The 19570-nt window shown below is 37.3% G+C and overlaps 1 protein-coding gene across 7 annotated transcripts in view; it reads left to right on the top strand.

Moving 5' to 3' along the window:
- PAX2 (paired box 2) overlaps window positions 1–19300 on the top strand; it is a 798928-nt gene extending 779628 nt beyond the window's left edge. For 4 of the 7 annotated variants that reach the window (XM_044056534.1, XM_044056533.1, XM_044056536.1 and 1 more), the window contains one exon: window positions 12955–19300. In XM_044056534.1, the coding sequence (XP_043912469.1) occupies window positions 12955–13076 (122 nt within the window). In that variant the 3' untranslated portion in view covers window positions 13077–19300. Of the gene's footprint in view, window positions 1–12935 lie in introns of all 7 variants that reach the window. The other 3 variants (XM_044056535.1, XM_044056540.1, XM_044056539.1) reach the window with 1 other exon arrangement.
- The last annotated feature ends 270 nt before the right edge of the window (window positions 19301–19570 follow it).

Here is a 19570-nt window from a genome sequence, read left to right as displayed (position 1 = left end):
TTGTTAAGGAGTTGCAAAATGCATCCTGGTGACAGTTGGGCATGTCATGTTCTGTGCACAGGCAAAACAAACAGAGAGTGGAAATCCCTGTGGGGGATTTATTATCCACATTTAAAACAAGTGTTATTTTTTTTACATCTACAGTAAATATGTAGCAGTTTAGGAGAGTTCCTCAAAAGCATACTTATCTGAATTCTTCTGGCTTCAGGAATGATGGATTTATTGAAATATGTAGTGGCATTGGACCTCCATTAGATAGAAAGAACTGAAGATAGCTTAGACTGATAAACTTAATACCAAGTTTCTGATGTTGGAGGGTATTGTGCTAACCTTGGGCTTCTGCTAGGCAAGAATACCTAAGATCTATTGCTGCAACAGTGAAGTTACTCAAACATTTACATTTATGGTGAGCACCTAACACAGCTGTACTTTCTCCCTTATTAAAATGATTAAAATTAAAATGTTTAAAATGGTAAGAATGACAAATGGCTATGCCCATATTTTATTTATTTATTTATTTATTAATTCATCCATCTGTTTAGCAAGTAGTTAAATTGTACCATTAGGGCCCTTTTTCAATCATGGACTTGTTACAGAAATGTAAAAAAGAAATAAATAAGGTTGCAGTAATTAAATCATGTCAAAAGCATACATTTGGAGAGTGTACAAGGCCAAAACTGACACAATAAAAAGGTATGCTCATAGCAAGCCAAAACCTGTATTTAGTACTTTCTTCTTCTTCTTCTTTCATCTTTTCCCGGTTAGGGGTTGCCACAGCAGATCACCTGTCCGCTCATGATTGGCAGTGGAGTTTTACAGTGTCGAGTTGCCAGCCCGGCGCCCAACCCTCCACAGAAGGCACACGCACGCACTTTCTATGTGGTAAAAAAGCATGTGCATCTTGGAGGTGTTTGGCACGCCTTCGCCTTGCAGTACCTTCCCTTTTCTAAATGTGAAGTTGTATATACAAAGCAGAAGGCAAACATATCACATCTCAAGACTTATATCATATGGGCTACTCCACATAGACAGTCACAATGTGCTGGGGATCAAGAAAGTACATCTGAATTATCCTGACCTTGACTCATGTTTAAAAATAATCGTTGTAAACAAGCACAAAATCAGGCATAGTCAAACTGTGCACTGTGATAGTCCATCCCAAAGCTAACGACAGCATCACTTATCATAACAAGAGTGCTATGTTGTTGCCATTGTTGCATATCTCTGATGGGTGGCATTTTTTTTGGTGCCATTACTTTTTGCCAGACATACGCATGTGAGATGAAGTATGAACTTCAGCTAAAAAAGTTACAGCACATTGCCTAGTTTTAAGTATTGTAGTAGAATAGTTACAATAATTAAGAGAACAGTTGCTTGTAGCATTTATAGATATTTACAGTATACCAAGTGTCTTCCTTATAGAACAGTGCATTTGCAGGTAACAGTAGTTTATTGTGAATTTAATAGTTCAATGTTAACATCAGTTTGTCATATTTCTAGCTAGTGGTTACATTTTTCATTTAGCACAGTTAATAACAGTTCCAGTCTTCATACTATGCTGCAGTTGACAGAAGCTTGTAGTTGTCCCAAATATTTCTAGGTAATAGCAGTCTAGTAATTCAGTTGCTGTTGTTTCAGATTATTATAAAACATGTTAACACTTAACAGTAGTTAAAATCATTGTACAGTACAATATAATTGCTGTTTTACTAGGTTCTGTATCAGAGAAGTGTGGAGTAGGAGTGGAATACCTTCACAGCAGGACACACATCGTGTGTGTAAATATGAGATGTATGTGAGGATATCATATTTTAGTGTTAGTAGTACAAAGAGTCACAGGAGGTCAGAGAGTAATGATGAGTAATAAGGCGAGCAACAGTAATACAGATAGTAATGTTTAGTACAGAGAGTCACAGGGGGGCAGAGTAATGATAAGTAATGTGGACAGCAACAGTAATACAAAGAGTAATGTTTAGTACAGAGAATCACAGGAGTATGGAAAGTAATGAAATGTAGTATGTAGAGTGACAGTAATACAAAGAGTAGTGATTTGTGTAGAGATTCACAGGAGGACAGAGAGTGACAGTAGTTCAGACAGTAATGATAAGTAGTATGGAGAGTAATAGGGATAGAATGTTGGTGCACATTAATTTTCAACGTTTTAGCATAAGTCCACCATTTGAAGTATTATAAAGTACTAGTATTCAGCTAACCTGTATTTTATTTTGATTAGTTCTGTTAATAAATATAAACCATTAGTACATGGAGTGTTGTGAATATGCTGGAAAACAAGGGAAATGACAACCTTATTCAGCACCTTCCTGATGTCAGAATGCATTGTATGGTTTGTTTATTATCGTGCTCCCTTCATCTCTGTTAAGCTCTAGTCTTACACTAGTATACTAACGATGATCGGCAGCTACCACATAGTAGTCATGAGAAGTGCAAAGAGCTTTAAAAGCTTGTTAAATACATAGTTCAGCAATCCACTCTGAACCAAGTACTCAACAGGTTTTCAAACCTCACATCCTTGGACTTTGGACTTCCCAATGCTCTTGTTAGGTAGCCACTCTGTTGTGGTAACAGCTGCAACTTTCAACGCCCTAATACAGTTAGTGCCCCTATGTTTTTTTTATCTAACTATTGTAGTATATACAAGCAGATAACACTAAATGCACTACAAAGAATTATGTTTGCATCACTCTGATCACAACTCAGATGGCTATGTGCTTTCAAAGTGGACATAAAAGTTCCCATCTCGAGCTTCACTCAAGGTGAATTTCTTGAAATCCATGTCTTGAATAAATGACAAGCTGGTTGTGATTGGACACCTGATCATAATCCTCTATTTGGCAAACAGTGTAAAATTCATTTATTCAAACATTTGTGAGGGTTCTGCAATGCAATATTGCCTTTCTCTTAGTCATGATGCAAAACATCATAACTGAAACCTCAAAGTCACCAAAAGGCATCTTCAAACATATAACAAAAATCACCAAGCAGCACAAAGCATTCATTATTGCATGGGGACTGTATGCCCCTATCTCGAGGCTTGATATATACTACCTCTAAGGTACAAATAATTATGAAAAAATGGAAAACCATTTAAGAAAAGAAACTCCCTAAGAAAGTAAACAACCTTTTCTGTCTTTTCTGAGGTGCACAATTTCAGGTTTAGCATGTAGGTTGCACAACATCAGCATTTACAAGTTCCAAAAAGTGAATAGATGGCAAATATTACTACCCCTGCAACTGTGTTATTTGACCTTTAAGTCAGTAAAATATTGAATCAAGGCATATTCCTGATTTATTACCTGCATTAAAGGTGTGCTACAATGGGAACATTTTCATCTCACTGTTTAATGTTCATAAAATGTCTGGGAAAGGCATAGATTCCAAAAGTATTCTAAAAACTCATGGAAACTCCATCTTCCATGGTACATGAGGATGAATAAATCGGGGTGGGGTAATATCTTAGTCATTCAGTGGCATATCTGAACAACTTTAGTACAACGTACTAGCTCTAAAAATGGGACCTAAAGACCCAGTGTGAAAGTGAAAATCAAAGTTCCAGTATGTGTAACTCCTGAACATTTTATGATAGAAATTTGAAGGTGGTCCCTAAAAGTGCTACCAGAAGGTTCATAATGCTTAGTCAGACATCAATCATTAGCATTTTCAGGTGAGTTTGCTGCATTTATACATAGTACTAAAGTGACCCTGCAGCTCTGCAGCATTTTATTGCACACCAGTGAACCATAACCATGAAATCCTAATGCACTGAATGTACAAGAGGTATAAGGGGTATTGTCACTCTGACTAAACTGATAGGGCATTTTTGAATTTTGTTTTGTTTTTCTTTGTCTTCTGTGGCTAATGACATTTCTGAAAAAATATCCACAAGTGGGTAGAGATTCATCCAAAGGATTATCATTAGCAGTGTTTATTATGATATGTATAAAATGATAAAATATCTATAGTTGTGATCATTGTAAGATAGATATTCAAATGACCTGACACACATAAGTGACAGATGTTAGAGGTTTTATGGAGCATACAGCACTTTTAGTACTGGGACCTTCTGCCCATTTTAATTAATAGAAGTTTGTTGTGTATGCAGCAGACAGGTAAAGGGTCATACCATCACTTATGTAACTCCTAGTTTCCTGTACGTCAGGGATTACATATCATTTCACCTGGGAAAGAAAGACTTGCCTTGCATTAATCATATTCCCTCTTTTAGGGGCTGTAATACTAATGACATTAGTACTATTTCTTTGGGGACATTATTTGAGGGAAATGGACCTTATGCGAAAGGATTGTAAATGGGGATTAAGGACCTCTCTGCCAACCAGCAAATAAGTATTTAGGGTCATTGGAATTCAGTAAGTTAAATATTGTGGTATCTTGTTAGTGGCACATGTTTGAAAGTGCTTTTTATGGTACCTTGTTGGAGCCAGTGTTGAGGAACCTTGTACAGCCACACCAGTTTTACAGAGTACAAGAGAAGTGTAAATATTTTTATAAAAATTCAGCAGTGGGTACTGCTAAGGGTTCCCTGAGTTATTACTAGGATGAAGCACTTTAACAAATGATAGGAAAAGGTGAGTACTTGAAAGGTATGTCAAAAATATGTATACTTCTACAACTTTTGGGATCTGTGGTGATAACTAGCAAACCCATATTTTCAGATCTCAAGGGAACATATTGAGTTAGATTGAAGATGTAACCAGTAATATTAATGATAGTTCTGCAGTAGATAAAGTTATCAGTCTAGCTGCCTAGCTCAGATTACAATCAGGGCTGAGAACACTGTTAAATAGGGCTCTTTAGATGCTGGAATCAGAGCTCTATCCTAAAGATCCTTAATTAGTATGCAGGAATTACTTAAAAGTAAACCCCCCTAACTGATGATGTGAAAAATCAAACTCTGGATGCCTCATTAGACATAAGAAAAACCTCTTTAGAAGCATTTCCAAACTGATTAAAAAACTGAAGGTAATATTGTGCAGTCTTTTAACTCATTCACTCCAGTGGAGCTCAGGAAGTTTGCACTGTAACTTCCAATGGGCCTTTTGACAGAATCAAATTATGTCCTCATATTTCAAACAGATGTTCATATATCTGGAACCATAGGGATTATGAAAGAAGTATAAATGGCAAACTTTTCAGCACAAACTATTTTTATAGTGGTAGTGTTCTTTAGGTTATAGGTCTTAAACTGAATTTTATAAGTCACAGTAAGTGCAGTAACTATTACATTTGTAATATTTTGTAAACACCGTACAGTATCTCAGCAACCACTCAAGTTACACACTTACTGTCAGCAGCATTTTATTCATCTAGCTGACAGCTTTCATGTGAGGCTAAGGAGTTCTGTGTTACTTGGTTGTTGAGATATTTATGAAAATGTGAACATTATAGCTATATATATATATATATATATATATATATATATATATATATATATATATTATAAAAACAACAGATATGATGTTGTCATATGGTGCCTTCATTCTTACTAGGTTGGGTTCGGATCTGATCCTCGGATCCACCTCAGCCTTATTTTCAAGCTCGAGGCCCTCTGCTAGCTCATGGCTAAATCCCTATCCCAGCATGCACTAGAACTATCCTCAGATCTTGTTTGCCCTAATTATAAGGATACATATATATCTATATATATATATATATATATATATATATATATATATATATATATATATATGTGTGTGTGTGTGTGTGTGTGTGTGTGTATTCAAAGGAAAGATTCAGAGGCTGGTGAAGAAGGACAGAGGTCAAGGTAATCCCTTTTGTATAGACCCGGTCCTCTAGGAGTAAAAGAAGGGAAGGGGGAAGGAGGGTGGGATGTAATAATGAAGGCAAAGATGGACAACATGCATGGAACTTTATGGTGAGTACATAACTTCTTTGTGTGATGTTGTCCTATCTCACCTTCATTCTTACTAGGTTGAGACAGCGTCCCTAGCACATTGAATCTTGTGTGGCTAATATTTCTCAGAACCAGGGATCCAAAAGAGGCTCTGTTCCTGGAGGCCAAATCAGCCTTGTAATGAGTGATAAAAGTATGTGGTTTAGCCCATGTTGCTGCAGCACAAATGGTGTCAATTGGCAGCATAGCCAGAAGGGCAGAAGAAGTTGGAATGGCTCATGTAGAATGGGCCTTAACTTTCTTTGGAAGTTCTTTATTTTGAGACTTGTAAATAAAAGTTATACAGTCTGACAGCCATTTAGAAAGGGTAACTTTGGAGACAGGGGATCCTTTCTTTGAATCTGAAAAAGAGACAAATAACCGATCAGATTTTCAGAGTTCTGCAGTTTTATGTAGGTAAAAATGTAGCTGTCTATGTACATCCAGTTGATATAACATGTACTCTGCCTTTTTTTTCATAATTTGGGAAGAAAACTGATAATTCTGTGCTCTGATTTAAATTGTTCTCTAACCACTTTAGGTAAAAAAGGAGGGGTTTGTTCGCAAAGACACCCTGTCTCTGTGGAAAAGCAAATATGGGGGCTTAATGGACAATGCTTGCAACTCTGATACTCTTCTAGCAGAGGTGATTCCTCTCAAGCAAATGGTTTTCCATGTCAAAAATTTCAATTTGCAAGACACTTCTGGTTTGAAGGGATGAAAAACTATGCATGATAGAATAAAATTTAGATCCCATGGTGCTGGAGGGTCTCTGGTAGGCAGTCTTAATAACATAGTACCCTTGAGAAAGGCTTTACAAAGTTTATGAGACATTATATTGGAGTCAGACTCTCCCAAATGAAAGTTCGAGATCACTGTCAGCTGAACCCTAATAGTAGCTGCAGCTGCACCGTCATTGAAAAGTTTTGCTAGGAAGTGCAGAATGAAACATAATAGGAGCAGAAAAAGGATCTACATGGTTATTGGTAGCCCGTAGGCATAATCTTTTCCATTTACTTTTATAAATTTTCTTTGTTGAAGCCTTATGTGAATAAATTAGAATGTGTTTAACTTGAGAGGAAAGGGTTGGAAACCTGACTATCGTTAAAATTGGAGCAGCCATGCTGTCAGTTTGAGGGTCTGAAGGGATGGGTGGAGAGATCCTGATGCATGTGTCCGAAGGTCTGGAACTGGATCCAGATTCCAATGCTCCTCCCAAAGATGAGGCCACAGAAGGGGATCCAGATTTGGTGAGGCCAGTATGAAGCGATGAGTATCAAGTCCCTTCCCAAACAACTGGCTTTCTGAAGGACTTTGGGAATTAGAGGAAAAGGGGGAAGGCATAGAGGAGGCCCAAGGTACAATCATGTAAAATGCATTCCTTGGTGACTCCCCTGTTGGGGGGATGAGGGGAAAGAAGCTGCTGCATTTGCGTTTATAGATATTGCAAAGAGGTTGCAGCAAAGCTAGCCCCAGTTTTGGAAAATTCTTTCTGCTACTTCCTGTTTCAGGGACCACTCATGAGGCATCAGAATAGCTCTGCTGAGTCTGTCCGCTATCATGCTGGATTTTCCCGGGATGTGCATTGCTATCAGAAAACGTTGGGAGGAGGTTGCCCATTGCCATACTGTCAGGGCCTCTCCTCTTTGTTTATTTATATACCATACAACTGACATATTGTTTGTCTGGATTGCAATGGTTCCCAAGGGAAGAGAGTCCTGGAGTGCTTGCAGCACTAAAAGCACCACTCTCATCTCTAGGACATTGATGTGCAAGTGGGCCTCGTAATACTGCCAGGTGCCTTGGACTGTCTTTCCCAGATAATGCCCCCCCACACCCTATCTGAGAGGTGTCTGTGGACACCATGGCCACTAGTTGGGGGAGAACAAATGGTCGACCTAGAGTAATTTGAGAGGACTGTAGCCACCATCGAAGATCATTCCTGCAAGTTTCTGTGATGATTATTTTGTGAGATATCGGCAGCTGTTACATTGACCACTGAGTGGATAACAACCACTGAAGAATTCTCATATGCTGACATGCTCTGGGAACCAAAACTATCGCTGCCACCATGACCCTAGAGCTTTGAGAACTCTCTTTGCTTGGGCTTTCTTCCTTCTTAAGAGATATCTCACATGGTACCATAGAGATTGTATCCTTTCTGGTGAAAGTTTCATTGTCATTTGTGTTGAATCTAAGTCTGCCCCTTTAAATACCACATGCTGAGAAGGCACTAAGGCAGATTTTTCATAGTTTATGGCAATGCCTAGGTGGGAGCAGAGTTGCAAGGTTGTATCCCTGGCATTGTTTAGAAGATGCCTGGTCATGGCGGATAAGAGCCTAAGTATGGAAACACCCAGAATCCTAGACGTCTCAAGTGAGCCACTACTACTGCCATACATTTGGTGAACACTCTTAGGGCTGTAGTGAGGCCAAAGGGCAGAGCTCAAAACTGGTAGTGACTGGCTCCCAGCTGAAAGCACAGGTGTCTCCTGGATCACTTATCCATTTTTACGTGGTAGTATGCATCCTGGAGATCTAGAGAGCACATCCAATTGTCTTTTCCCAGGAATGGGAGTATCGAGTGCAGTGTCAACATCTGGAACTATCTATTTTGCTGCACTAGACAGAGGTCAAATATTAATGCTGTTGAGTTTGCTGTTGTGTAAGCTTTAATATGAAATCTTTTAAAACCTTGTGCATAGCATGGTTTTAGAATTATTGATGCAAATATGAACAAGCGATATTTGATGCCTAGAGCCGTCAGTAGAAGTTAACTGCAAATGCAACTGGAGGCAACACTTGAATGTATTGAGTTAAGTAGCTGATCTCTACCCACTTACCAACGTACTGCAGAAACTACTCAACCAAAGAATGGCCATTTTACAAGAAGAAATGTGGAGCAGGACAACATAAACAGAGGAGACAATCTGAATAGAGGGAACAAGTATGGATAGCAAAAACAGCCAGGAGGCAACCGTGCAGAAGACTACGGAATACATTCCACATCCAACAATGTTGGTACCTTTCAATTCTGGCTACCTCTCTCCGCACCAATACTTCCAAGCCTTTTGCAGAGTATTCTCCTATCCATGTGAAAATTGATATCTCTTAACACTAGACAAATTGGTAAAAGTGGTCATGCTTCTTGTCTTCACATCTGCTGACTATAATCTTTACTCTATTTTTTTTTTTTCATTCATTTCTTATCAGTGACAATGCTGCCACTGATTCTGGCAACAGTCTAGACAGGCATAAAGGTTGATTTACTGCAGCAGTCCATAGATCACCACCTTTCTTTATAGAATACTTCCAAATGAATGGCTTGCTAGTCTCCTACCCCGGACCATACTGATTGCTAGCCTGAGGCCCACAGAAGAGAGATAATATCACTAATGACTCACCACTGCAGTCTTGGTACTCACTGAATTACTCAGCTGTCCCTTCTCCTGCCACTACCTGACCTCTCTGAGGATCCAAAAGTAGGCTATCAGTAATGCAGAGAGCTGGGCATTTCTATTAAGGGTCCAAACTCACCTCCATTTGGCTGTTACTACAGTGGTGGAGTGCTACCAGACACACACACACACACACACACACACACACACACACACACACACACACACACACACACACACACACACACACACACACACACACACACACACACTCACCAACAAAGGCTACTATCACTGTCTTGGTAGTTTAAAGCCAGTGCCTCCCATTTATGGCTGTTTGGCATACTGCAAGCCTTTGCTTGTATGCAGGTGAACAGCCAAAAAGAAATCACATCTCCTTCACCCTAGGACAGATGAGACATTGTCAGACATTCACTCATACTCCCCTACCCAGCTGTTCTAGACTTCTAATCTAGTACTGAAACTCGGGTCATCTGGGTTATATTCAGGACTACATCACAGAGATGGGTGGTAGGAGAGATGCTTACCTCCTGCTACTCTGTAAAGTTCTTGGATCCACCACCTATAATTGGCATGCCATCTCTGCCCAAACTGAGCTGTATGTAGCCAAGCACCTCTTTTTACATCTTGTGGAATGCAAATTTTAGGACTAGTCCAGCAATACAATAAATAAAAAGGTTTTATTCAGGGATGTTCCCAATGCCCAAAATGAAAGAGTCTTTGCAGAGTAATAGTAGACTTGTCACTTCAAGAGAGCTTTGAGCCTGTAAATAAATTCATGATGCTAACTTTGCAGCCACTTTACCTCCTGTTGGTGAACGATGCCATGCTGGTTGTGCTTGACAAGAAGGATTAGTATGTTCAGTTCACTATACACAAAGCCCATAGGTAGTACATCAGGCATGCTGCCTAAAGCTTCCGGTTTTCAGTTTAATTCTTCTGGACATTCCATTATACGTAGAGTCTTCACAAAGTGATTGACACTTATTTTTTTGAGCATGAGAGGGCAAGGAGTATTCTTCACATTATTTTTACACTGAGGATTGGCTGACTCAAGCCAGAGGATCTGAAGACTTATCCTAAGTTATACAATCCTTTTGTTTATAAGCCTAAGAGTTTTTCTAAAACTTCAGAACTCAAGTTTAATGCAGTCAATATCATGACTTTCTTAGGAGTGGACTTAGAGAACAAGTTTTTGATAGTGTCTCACGGCTTTATTTTCTGAAGGTTTCAGGTAAGGCTGAAAAAAAAACAGCCACACTACTCATGTAGGTCCAGGAATACATGTCAGTATCTATTCTAGTGGTTCCCTTGTTCAAAGCTACATATGAGTAACAGTCAGTGATACTTCAAGCTTGTCTAAGTCCAGTACAAAAATTTCCTCTCATCTCCTACATCAGAAGGAAACTGTGTTGGTAAGTAATACAAATAATCTCTATCCCAAATTGGTACATCAACAAGTAGTAGAAATCCACTCTGATCCCATCTGCGTAGTAAGCATATAGCTGTGGGACCCGGCCATCAGAGTAGGCATAAAACCGCAAGCAACCTTGTCAATACTGATCTACTTCCAGGGGTATAGGGTTTGATTCCCTTTGTCTTCATTTGAGTGGGATGTTAGCATAATGGCCAAAGTCTTAACCCTACAGATACAGGGTACAGGGTTTAATTTTGACCCCTAATTATTGTCTAAGTTTGTAATAGTCTAAAGACTGATAGTCAAGTATTTATCCATGAGCCACTCTATATTTTTAACAAAAACACAACATCAGTATCTCAATTTGTACCAACACAGCAGGACACTAGGAGGCCTTCTTGGATGGGAATCCAGCAGATGAAGCTTTCCTTAAGATTATAGACAAATGGGTATGCTAGTGATGGTTTGTTTTTGCATATCCAGATAATCTTCAGATATATATATCTTTCGGCTTTTCCCAGTTAGGGGTCGCCACAGCGGAACTCTGGTCCGCTAATGATTGGCAGTAGATTTTTACGTGCTGGCTTGCCGGGCCTAACGCACAACCTTCAATGAAGGAATGCCCATTCACGCATGCCGACACACAGAAGACGCTCTAACTGAGAATCGAATGTGCAACGTCTAACTGTGAAGTGACAATGCTACCACAGCACCATCACCGCAGTATATATTCATATATATAAATTCTGCAAATTTTTCTCCTGTCCAGAAGCATGGATGACTTGATGCATTTTCCAATCAGTGCACTTATGCTTGCCTATATTCATTTCCCCCTCCTTCTGATTTCAGTAGTCTTGGCAAAAGCAAGACAAAAAAGTCAGATGCGATTTTAGTAGCTGTCCATGGGCAGTGATAGGTGTGGTAAATTCAACTAGCTCTCAAGAGTAAGAAAAAAAACATAACTCTTGCTTTTTCACCTCACCTTACTGAAATATTATGAAGTACCCTTAATTTGCCAGATTCACAAAAGTCTCATAGTAAAAGTATAGAGGATTTCAGATTAATATCATCTAGTCAGCTACTGTCTCCAAAGGTGTTCCACATATCGTAAGGGAAAATAAGATGTAACAATTAGATTTCTTACCTGACCAAGTGGAAAATATGTTCAGTGTAGTATAGCAAGAAATCCCTAGGTCCATTTGACACTTCAGTCCCTCTGGTATACTTGTATGTTCTTGAACTGTTCAGGCAAAGTCTAGAATGTGTCTCTACCAAGATGCCACTTTCTGCAGTGTCAAATCTGCCTGCCTTCAGAATTGTAGTAACTACATTATTATTCAAACACCTACAGTTGTCATGGTGTGTATCCTTACCTGTGTAATTTATTGCCTCCTCCTCACAAAATAGATATATTAAGAATAAATCTTATATAAACAGTATGATTAAAAAGGAGTCTTTCTGATATGAAAATGACTTACTATACATTTCTGCACTAAACTGTATGGGTGGCAGTGGAAAGGGTGAACAAAAATCATTTGCTTGAAACTTTCCACTTTTATTGACTTTGACAAACTTGCTCACTTTGTTTGGCTGAAAACAATCCAAAATTGAAGCAAGTAAAAAGTGAAGGTGGGATGCTATATTGAATAACAGTGAAGCAAAATGTAAGCTGTCTCACACCATTTATCCTGTTTGTAACTTTGTCTACCTAAAACTGTTTGATGCTGCAATGCTGAGTTTAGTAAACGACATTAATGAATTTATAAAACAAAATGTTGGCAACTGCTTGAGTGCCGTTGATTTTTCAGTCATGTTATTTTCTTGGTATAATAAATACTTCTCAAGAACATTTATAATAAGACATATTGTGACATGTGAAGAAGAGCACACAATTTGCTTCCTTATTTACTATAGAAATAGTTACTTTATTAATGGATTTCGTAAAGAAGGATAATTTTAACTCAGTACTAGGTACATCAGTAATTGTACTAAACCAAGTAACCACTCACACTGTTGTGTTAATAACTTGTTTTGTATGTGCTGTGACACTGTGACAAGAGAGTCACTTGAGTGAATATGATTGTAGTAATCTGAAACTGAAAATGTGTCATTATGTATTGCATAGTTTATCCTTCCAACATGTCCATTCTTCTCCTTTGTTAACTTTCAGGTTCCCCTTATTATTATAGTGCTGCATCCAGGGGCGCCGCACCTCCCACTGCTGCCACTGCCTATGACCGCCACTAGTTACGATGGAAACCACATGAAACTGCAAGATGATGGCCTAGGCCTCCATATTGTACCAGTCTGAACAGCTTAAGTATCAGTGGGATGAAGATTACTCCCTAAAACCATTATATTTGTAGGTACAGTATGAAGGACAGACATGGCCACACCCCACAGCAACTGCAGCAATCCTGCAAACTGTATGAAAAGGCACATTTGCATTGATTACATCATATTGTTTTTACTTTTAAATTACTGTGACTTGGCAGCAGAAAACTGTGTGACAGCAGAAAAAAAGTCAGTAATAAGTAAAAGAAAAACAGTTGTACCTACAAGGAATGGGAAAAGCATGGCTGCTACTCAAGTTTCAGAACTGTTGTGAAAGTTGCTACATTAAGGATGGGGCAAAGTTTCATTTGGAAGCCGTTGCTACAGAAGGCAGAGCACTATGATTTCTTGTTTACAACACACAAAATATACTTTAAAACTGATGACAGACTCTGACAGTGGTTGATGGGATCATAGGAGGTCTATGTCCTCATTCAATTCTTTCTTTTTAGAACACATCCTACTGCAAAACTGATGGACTCTGCACAAAAAAAAAAAAAAAAAAAAGAAATGCCAGCATCACCTGGTGGACACGTACCTGTGATACACAATCAGTCAAGTCACACCTTGACTACTGAATGCAAGAATAAACAGAAATACAAGCCTTTTTCTATTACAAACTAGAATAGACATGAAAAACTCCCCCTGCTTTGTGGTGGTAAATCATGAAGGTCAATATAATGACAAAATACTGTAACAAAACAGTTTTTTATAAAAAGAAAAAAAAAAGCTTACTCCAACAAAATTCATGCAATATTTGTTTTTCTTTTTCTTTTTTACTTTTTTTATTTTGCACTATGACTGGAAAGTTTGCCTGTAGGGGATGGAAACTCAAAACAATTCACTTGCAGTAAGTACATTTCTGTGATGTAGGAAAGGATTTATCCATAGTAAAGACAGCAAGGAAAGAAAAATTCTAAATTTGCAGAAACGGCACTTAAATAGGCTTTTGAGTAAAGTTTACAATTGCTTGCTTTTGCCATTGCTTCTGTAGATTCTGTTCAACATTTTTTAAGGTGGGGGTATTACAACTATCTCCCAAGAATCTCTTGTAGGTGAATATAATCATTAGTTCTAGCTGGTAATATACCACATATTTCAATAGTTTCAAACCACAGCAGCATCACATTATAATTGATCATAGCGTAAAGTATTTTGTACTCCATAAAGTTGTATAATCTGGTCTAACCCATTAAGTAAATTCTAAAAGTTGCACTTATAAAGAATAAAGCATGAAACCCGCTAGCCAGTAGAGCTAGCTCAGTAGGTCATTGTAGATTATATTTTGTGTCTGCTTTTTTTTTTTGTTGAGCATGGCTTTCTGATCACTGAAACAGTGCTTGATTACGAGCATTCTCAGTTATCAAGCCAACAGAATTAGTAATTTTCTTAAAAATGCGGGGTCTAACACATTCTTCATGTAGCATTATCTATATTGATGCAGTGCTGGTGACCAAGTTTTCTGCCACTGGTGAGGTCCAATCAAAAATGGTCTAGAATGTAGAATATAATCACAGTTCACCTTTCAGATCTCTTCCCAGAAGTTCTCTTTTTTTTATTCCACAAAATTCTGAACATTTTTTTTAGACAGACAGTAGTGTATCGATTTTTTAAAATAACATTAAAAATAACATTGCCTTCTGTAGATTTTGGAAAATAATTCATCATGTCATATAATCTGTCTTATAAATCAGTAAAGCCCTTATACTGCCAAAAGTGTGCACTGCGTACAAAAATAAATTAAATGAATTCCCTGCCACTTCTCAATATTCATGACTTTTTTCCAAATAAACAGTTAGTAGAGGACATGTTACTAAAGTACCTATAGGCAAGATATATATTTATGTCTCTTGAATGTATTTTATAAACTTGAGTGTTCAAACACTTCTTTGTAACCAACTGACTTGGACTATTACAAAATTCACTTTTTCCAGAATTCAGCATATTGTGCACTCCTATTCATTAATTACAATATTCATAACGCAACATCGTGGCATGCCTGTACTTTGCATGGTCATGTTTTATTCACTTCCACTGATTTGCTTTATCCGTATAACACCACCCAAGGCATTCACATTTAATAATTAAAGTTAAGACTACTTGGAAACTTACTTTTTTCCAGGCCTATGAAAACATTTTCGTAGTGTCTACTTGGAAGCAAAATAACTAAAATTCTGGAAAGGGAAATATTCTCATAGAGTATTATGTTGCAGTTTACATACATGACCAGTTTAATCACTGCAAATGTTGCTTTGTTATTAAAAAGTATGCTTTGCAGAATATTTCAAAATTAAAATTGAAAATAATTTATGTCTAAAGGGAATTGATGCCTCATGATTCTATGGCAACTCCCCCCTGGAAAATGTTTCAGCATGCTTAGGACTTAGTGGCATAGGTGTACATGAAACATAGGGGGAAGATAATCAGAAAGATGGAACTGCATTGAGATACATAAGCTCATCTGCTTCAGTCACTCCTAGAAGATGAAAACCACAGAATAGGAGACAGGTAAGGAAACCTAGAAGATACAGAGAGCAAAGGGGACACTTTATCACAGGAAACAGAGGGGACATGACACCATAGATATCTGCTGCTGTATGCAGAAGTGCTACTTTATGTCACATAAATATTTGCTTTCCTTTACCTGCACTGTTCATTCTCTCAAACAGGAAAGTGCAAGTGAGCAAGTTGACAGTAATGCACCTTTTATCTAGCAGCCAACTAGGAATAACTTAATTCTCATGCTCAGAAGTATCTCATCAGGTGCTAATGGTAATGGGCTCACATGCACAAGTAACAGAGGTGAATGTGCACTTACTGAGTGACCAGTGTGAAGATGAGCAACTTAAAAATGTTTGGAACATGATATCATTAGTAATGAATTCTAGCTGTCTTCAGCATTCTGTACAATTCTGCTAGGTAATTCACTTAAAAATACATTGGCGAGCATGGCCACTTTAAGGTTATGATATTTTTTGTTTTCTCAGCATTCTGTAAAAATAAGCAAGAGACAATCCTGCATGCATTAAAATTCAGTTCAAATAACTTTTACAAGTAACATATGAAAAACGCAGACTCTGTTGATCTTGGTAAACCATAATGAATACTATCCAAGTCTTACAGTTAAAGAAATTGGCAAATCTGTGCACATACTTATCACACAGAATATTTACAAAATTTGTATTAGCTGACACTTTAAAAATTAGTTTAATTCAGGTGACAGAGAAGTGATGCAAATTTCACTATGTGGTCATTTGAGAACAATTTTTTTTTCTGTTTGCAATCTGTAAAGCTGTTCATGGGACACTGATTCACTAGGAGGTAGAGTAGTTGCTAGATTAGCAGTGGATATCTATTGAGTCAAACCCCATGGCATCATCAGCTGTAATGTCATTGATATTGCCATTATTGGCATTAAGTAAAATAATACCATAATTCTCAAGTCTGTTTCTGAATATTAATATGGTAAGAAGCAGGTTTACAGTAGGAATAGTGTACTTACTGGACATTAGTACCCCAAATTCCAAGCATGGTGCTGTTTGCATACTGCACTACTGTAACTAAATTATATATAGCTTTGCAGGGATGTAAAGTGTTACAAGCATAAATGTCAACAGATTAAATTTTAAAGGAAAACTCCACCAAAAGCATGCTTTTTATTTTTCATATTTTGATATTCTGTGATGCCTCAGAATTACTTTGTTACTTGTTACATTTTGATCTCTTTTGTCTCAAAATGGATGTCACAGTTCTGTCATTATTCTGATTTCCAGAGCAATTTGTGACCTCTTTATGTATTAAATCTCAAGTGTTAATAAAGAAGATTATTTTTTTTCATTTAGATAGAGTACTAATTGTAGCTTTTCAGACATACTGTGGATGCCATGCAATTTTGTTTTCTATTATATAACCTTTACAAAATTGTTCATGGTACATTTAAAGCATCATAACAAACTAGAAATTAGGGGAGTTTTGTTAATTATTCAAAATTGTAGTCCTTAAACAATTACCAGAATTTCTACATACTCATCCTGAGGTGTCACACTTCTCAATTCAGTACAGCAGTTACGGTCATTCATCTTTAGCTAAGAGTGGACACTTAAAAGAGTTAGCAAAGTTGGTGGTGTTTTAGACTGCCTTTAATTTATTGGCATTTATATAGATAAAAATGACACTTCCCTGGCTAAAACGAGAGTGCTTAGCACTTTGTTTACACAGTATTGCACTACTAACTCACTCTTATTCTTTGTATAAAGAGTTATAAAAAAAACTATTTGAAAAAGAATTTTACTTTTAGTGTTAATGTATGCATTTTATAGCACAATACTGACCTCTGCATGGTACATTCTTATAGGTTCATAGGCCTATAGGTGGTTACTCGCCTAAGACCCAAAATAATTTTAAGCTTTGCCAAGCTTATTCCATTGGAATGAAAATTGGAGGAACAATGACTAATGTTAAAAACTACAGAAAATTGTATTTTACCCTGTGTTGCATAGCCTGAAAAGAATTTCTTCATGAAACAGTGGGAGATTTTGAACAGGCAAAATACGGTAGGACTCTATGGCAAGGAAAAATAGAAGTTAAGAAACTGAAACCTAATTTTTGATTTTTGGGCATTACATGGCACATACGTATTATTATACAGAAAATAACTCTACAGTAAAATTAACTAACTGGATGGTGGAGTTTTCCTTTTAAGTCATATTAACAGTATTAACAGTATGTACAAGGACTCTTCAACTGCTAGTCGGTATATCCTTTCATTTCTTAACATTTCTCCTCATCTCAAAACATTCTAAGTAGTTATCAGTTTTCATCTGTTTTTATAATTTCTTCCAGAATTTAAATTATAATTCTGCTTTTTGGCACCACAAATTACAAATAATCCCTGCTGTTGATTATTTTATGTGGAAAAAGTTGTTGAAGAAACTTTTGAAAGACAAGTGTCACCTCACTTTTATTCAGTTTGTACATGCATTCATTTTTAATGAAAAGTGAATACAAAAACTGCAGACTCCAAAGTGTTTGTGTAGGCATAAATTAAAAAGTCTTAACAAAACTAAGAAAATAAATAATCTCCATTAATTTCTTTGGTAATTTACAACACAAAAAAACATGATAAATATCCAGTGTTTAACTAAAGGCCATTAAACTTTTGAAATTACTTAAATAGTATGAGTATTCCATGTTATTCAAGTGTTACAATGCAAGTAATAATGAAGGTAAATTCCAAACTAAAAAGTAGCACAAGTTGTTTTCTATACAAGTATTATATCATTAGCATTCTTGAGACTGAATCTAGTTAATTTATTTTAAAATGTTTCAGAAGCTGTTGTTTGTTTATGCATTCATAAACTCAACCACAGGGTGAAAATCAATTTATTTGACTCTGACTTGACAAGTTGCAAAATATGCTGCCAAATCACATGCATTATGTTACTCAGGACTCTTTATCATACACTGTAGGATGTGGCTTGGACAAAATAACAATAGAAAAGAAAGGAAAAAGAAAAAAAAAATAAAGCAAGATATCATTGTTAGCACTTACAAGATATGGCACGTCCATTCTAAAAAAAAAAAATCTGATTGCCTACCAGAAGCAATAAACACACACACACACAATTCACTTGCAGCAACACACGTGCAACAGTAAATCTATCCCCCCGCCAAGACTTTCCTCTAACCCAGAAAAAACTGTCATATGCACACACGTTCTGATCCTTTTATAAACATGAGCATGCATGCACCCCCCCATGCACACTTGCACATGCACAAACATGCATGCACACACACCACTAATTTAGTCCCCTTGTCTGGCCTTTATTCTGTCTATAACATGCAAGTACACACACACACACACACACACACACACACACACACACACACACACACACACACACACACACACACACACACAAACACTCTCTGACCTAATGCTGAAACTTTTGTATTTCTGACAGTTTCGGCATTCGAACAAAACCACACTTATTGTCATGCAAGTACATCTCACATATTGCAGGAGCAGTTGATATTTTTACCTTTGACATTTTTGGCAATATTGACAACTGAGTGCTTTCACTCAAAAAACACAGCCATAAACTCTGTCGACTAAAGGCACATTCAACAGAGTTTACTGAAACCCCCCCCCCCCCAGACACACATACACACACACACACACACACACACACACACACACACACACACACACACACACACTCATATTTATATGTGTGTGTGTGTGTGTGTGTGTGTGTGTGTGTATCTCTATATGAATCCCTATCATGTGACTGAAGTTTCAAAACTTAGAAATTCATATGATTGAGACCATATGATTGAAGGTTTGAAACATCAAATATAAAAGAAAAAAATAAGTTAAAAAAAAACTTTATTTTTACATTTGTGAAGGGAGCAAGCCCCCCCTGCACCCACCACACCTCCTGCAAATTAAATATACCAACTCTGAGATCG

The sequence above is a fragment of the Protopterus annectens genome, chromosome 14.part0 (assembly GCF_019279795.1).
Source record: "Protopterus annectens isolate FY-2018-M chromosome 14.part0, PAN1.0, whole genome shotgun sequence".
Taxonomy (NCBI): Eukaryota; Metazoa; Chordata; order Ceratodontiformes; family Protopteridae; genus Protopterus; species Protopterus annectens.
This window is presented reverse-complemented; position numbering and strand designations above follow the sequence as displayed.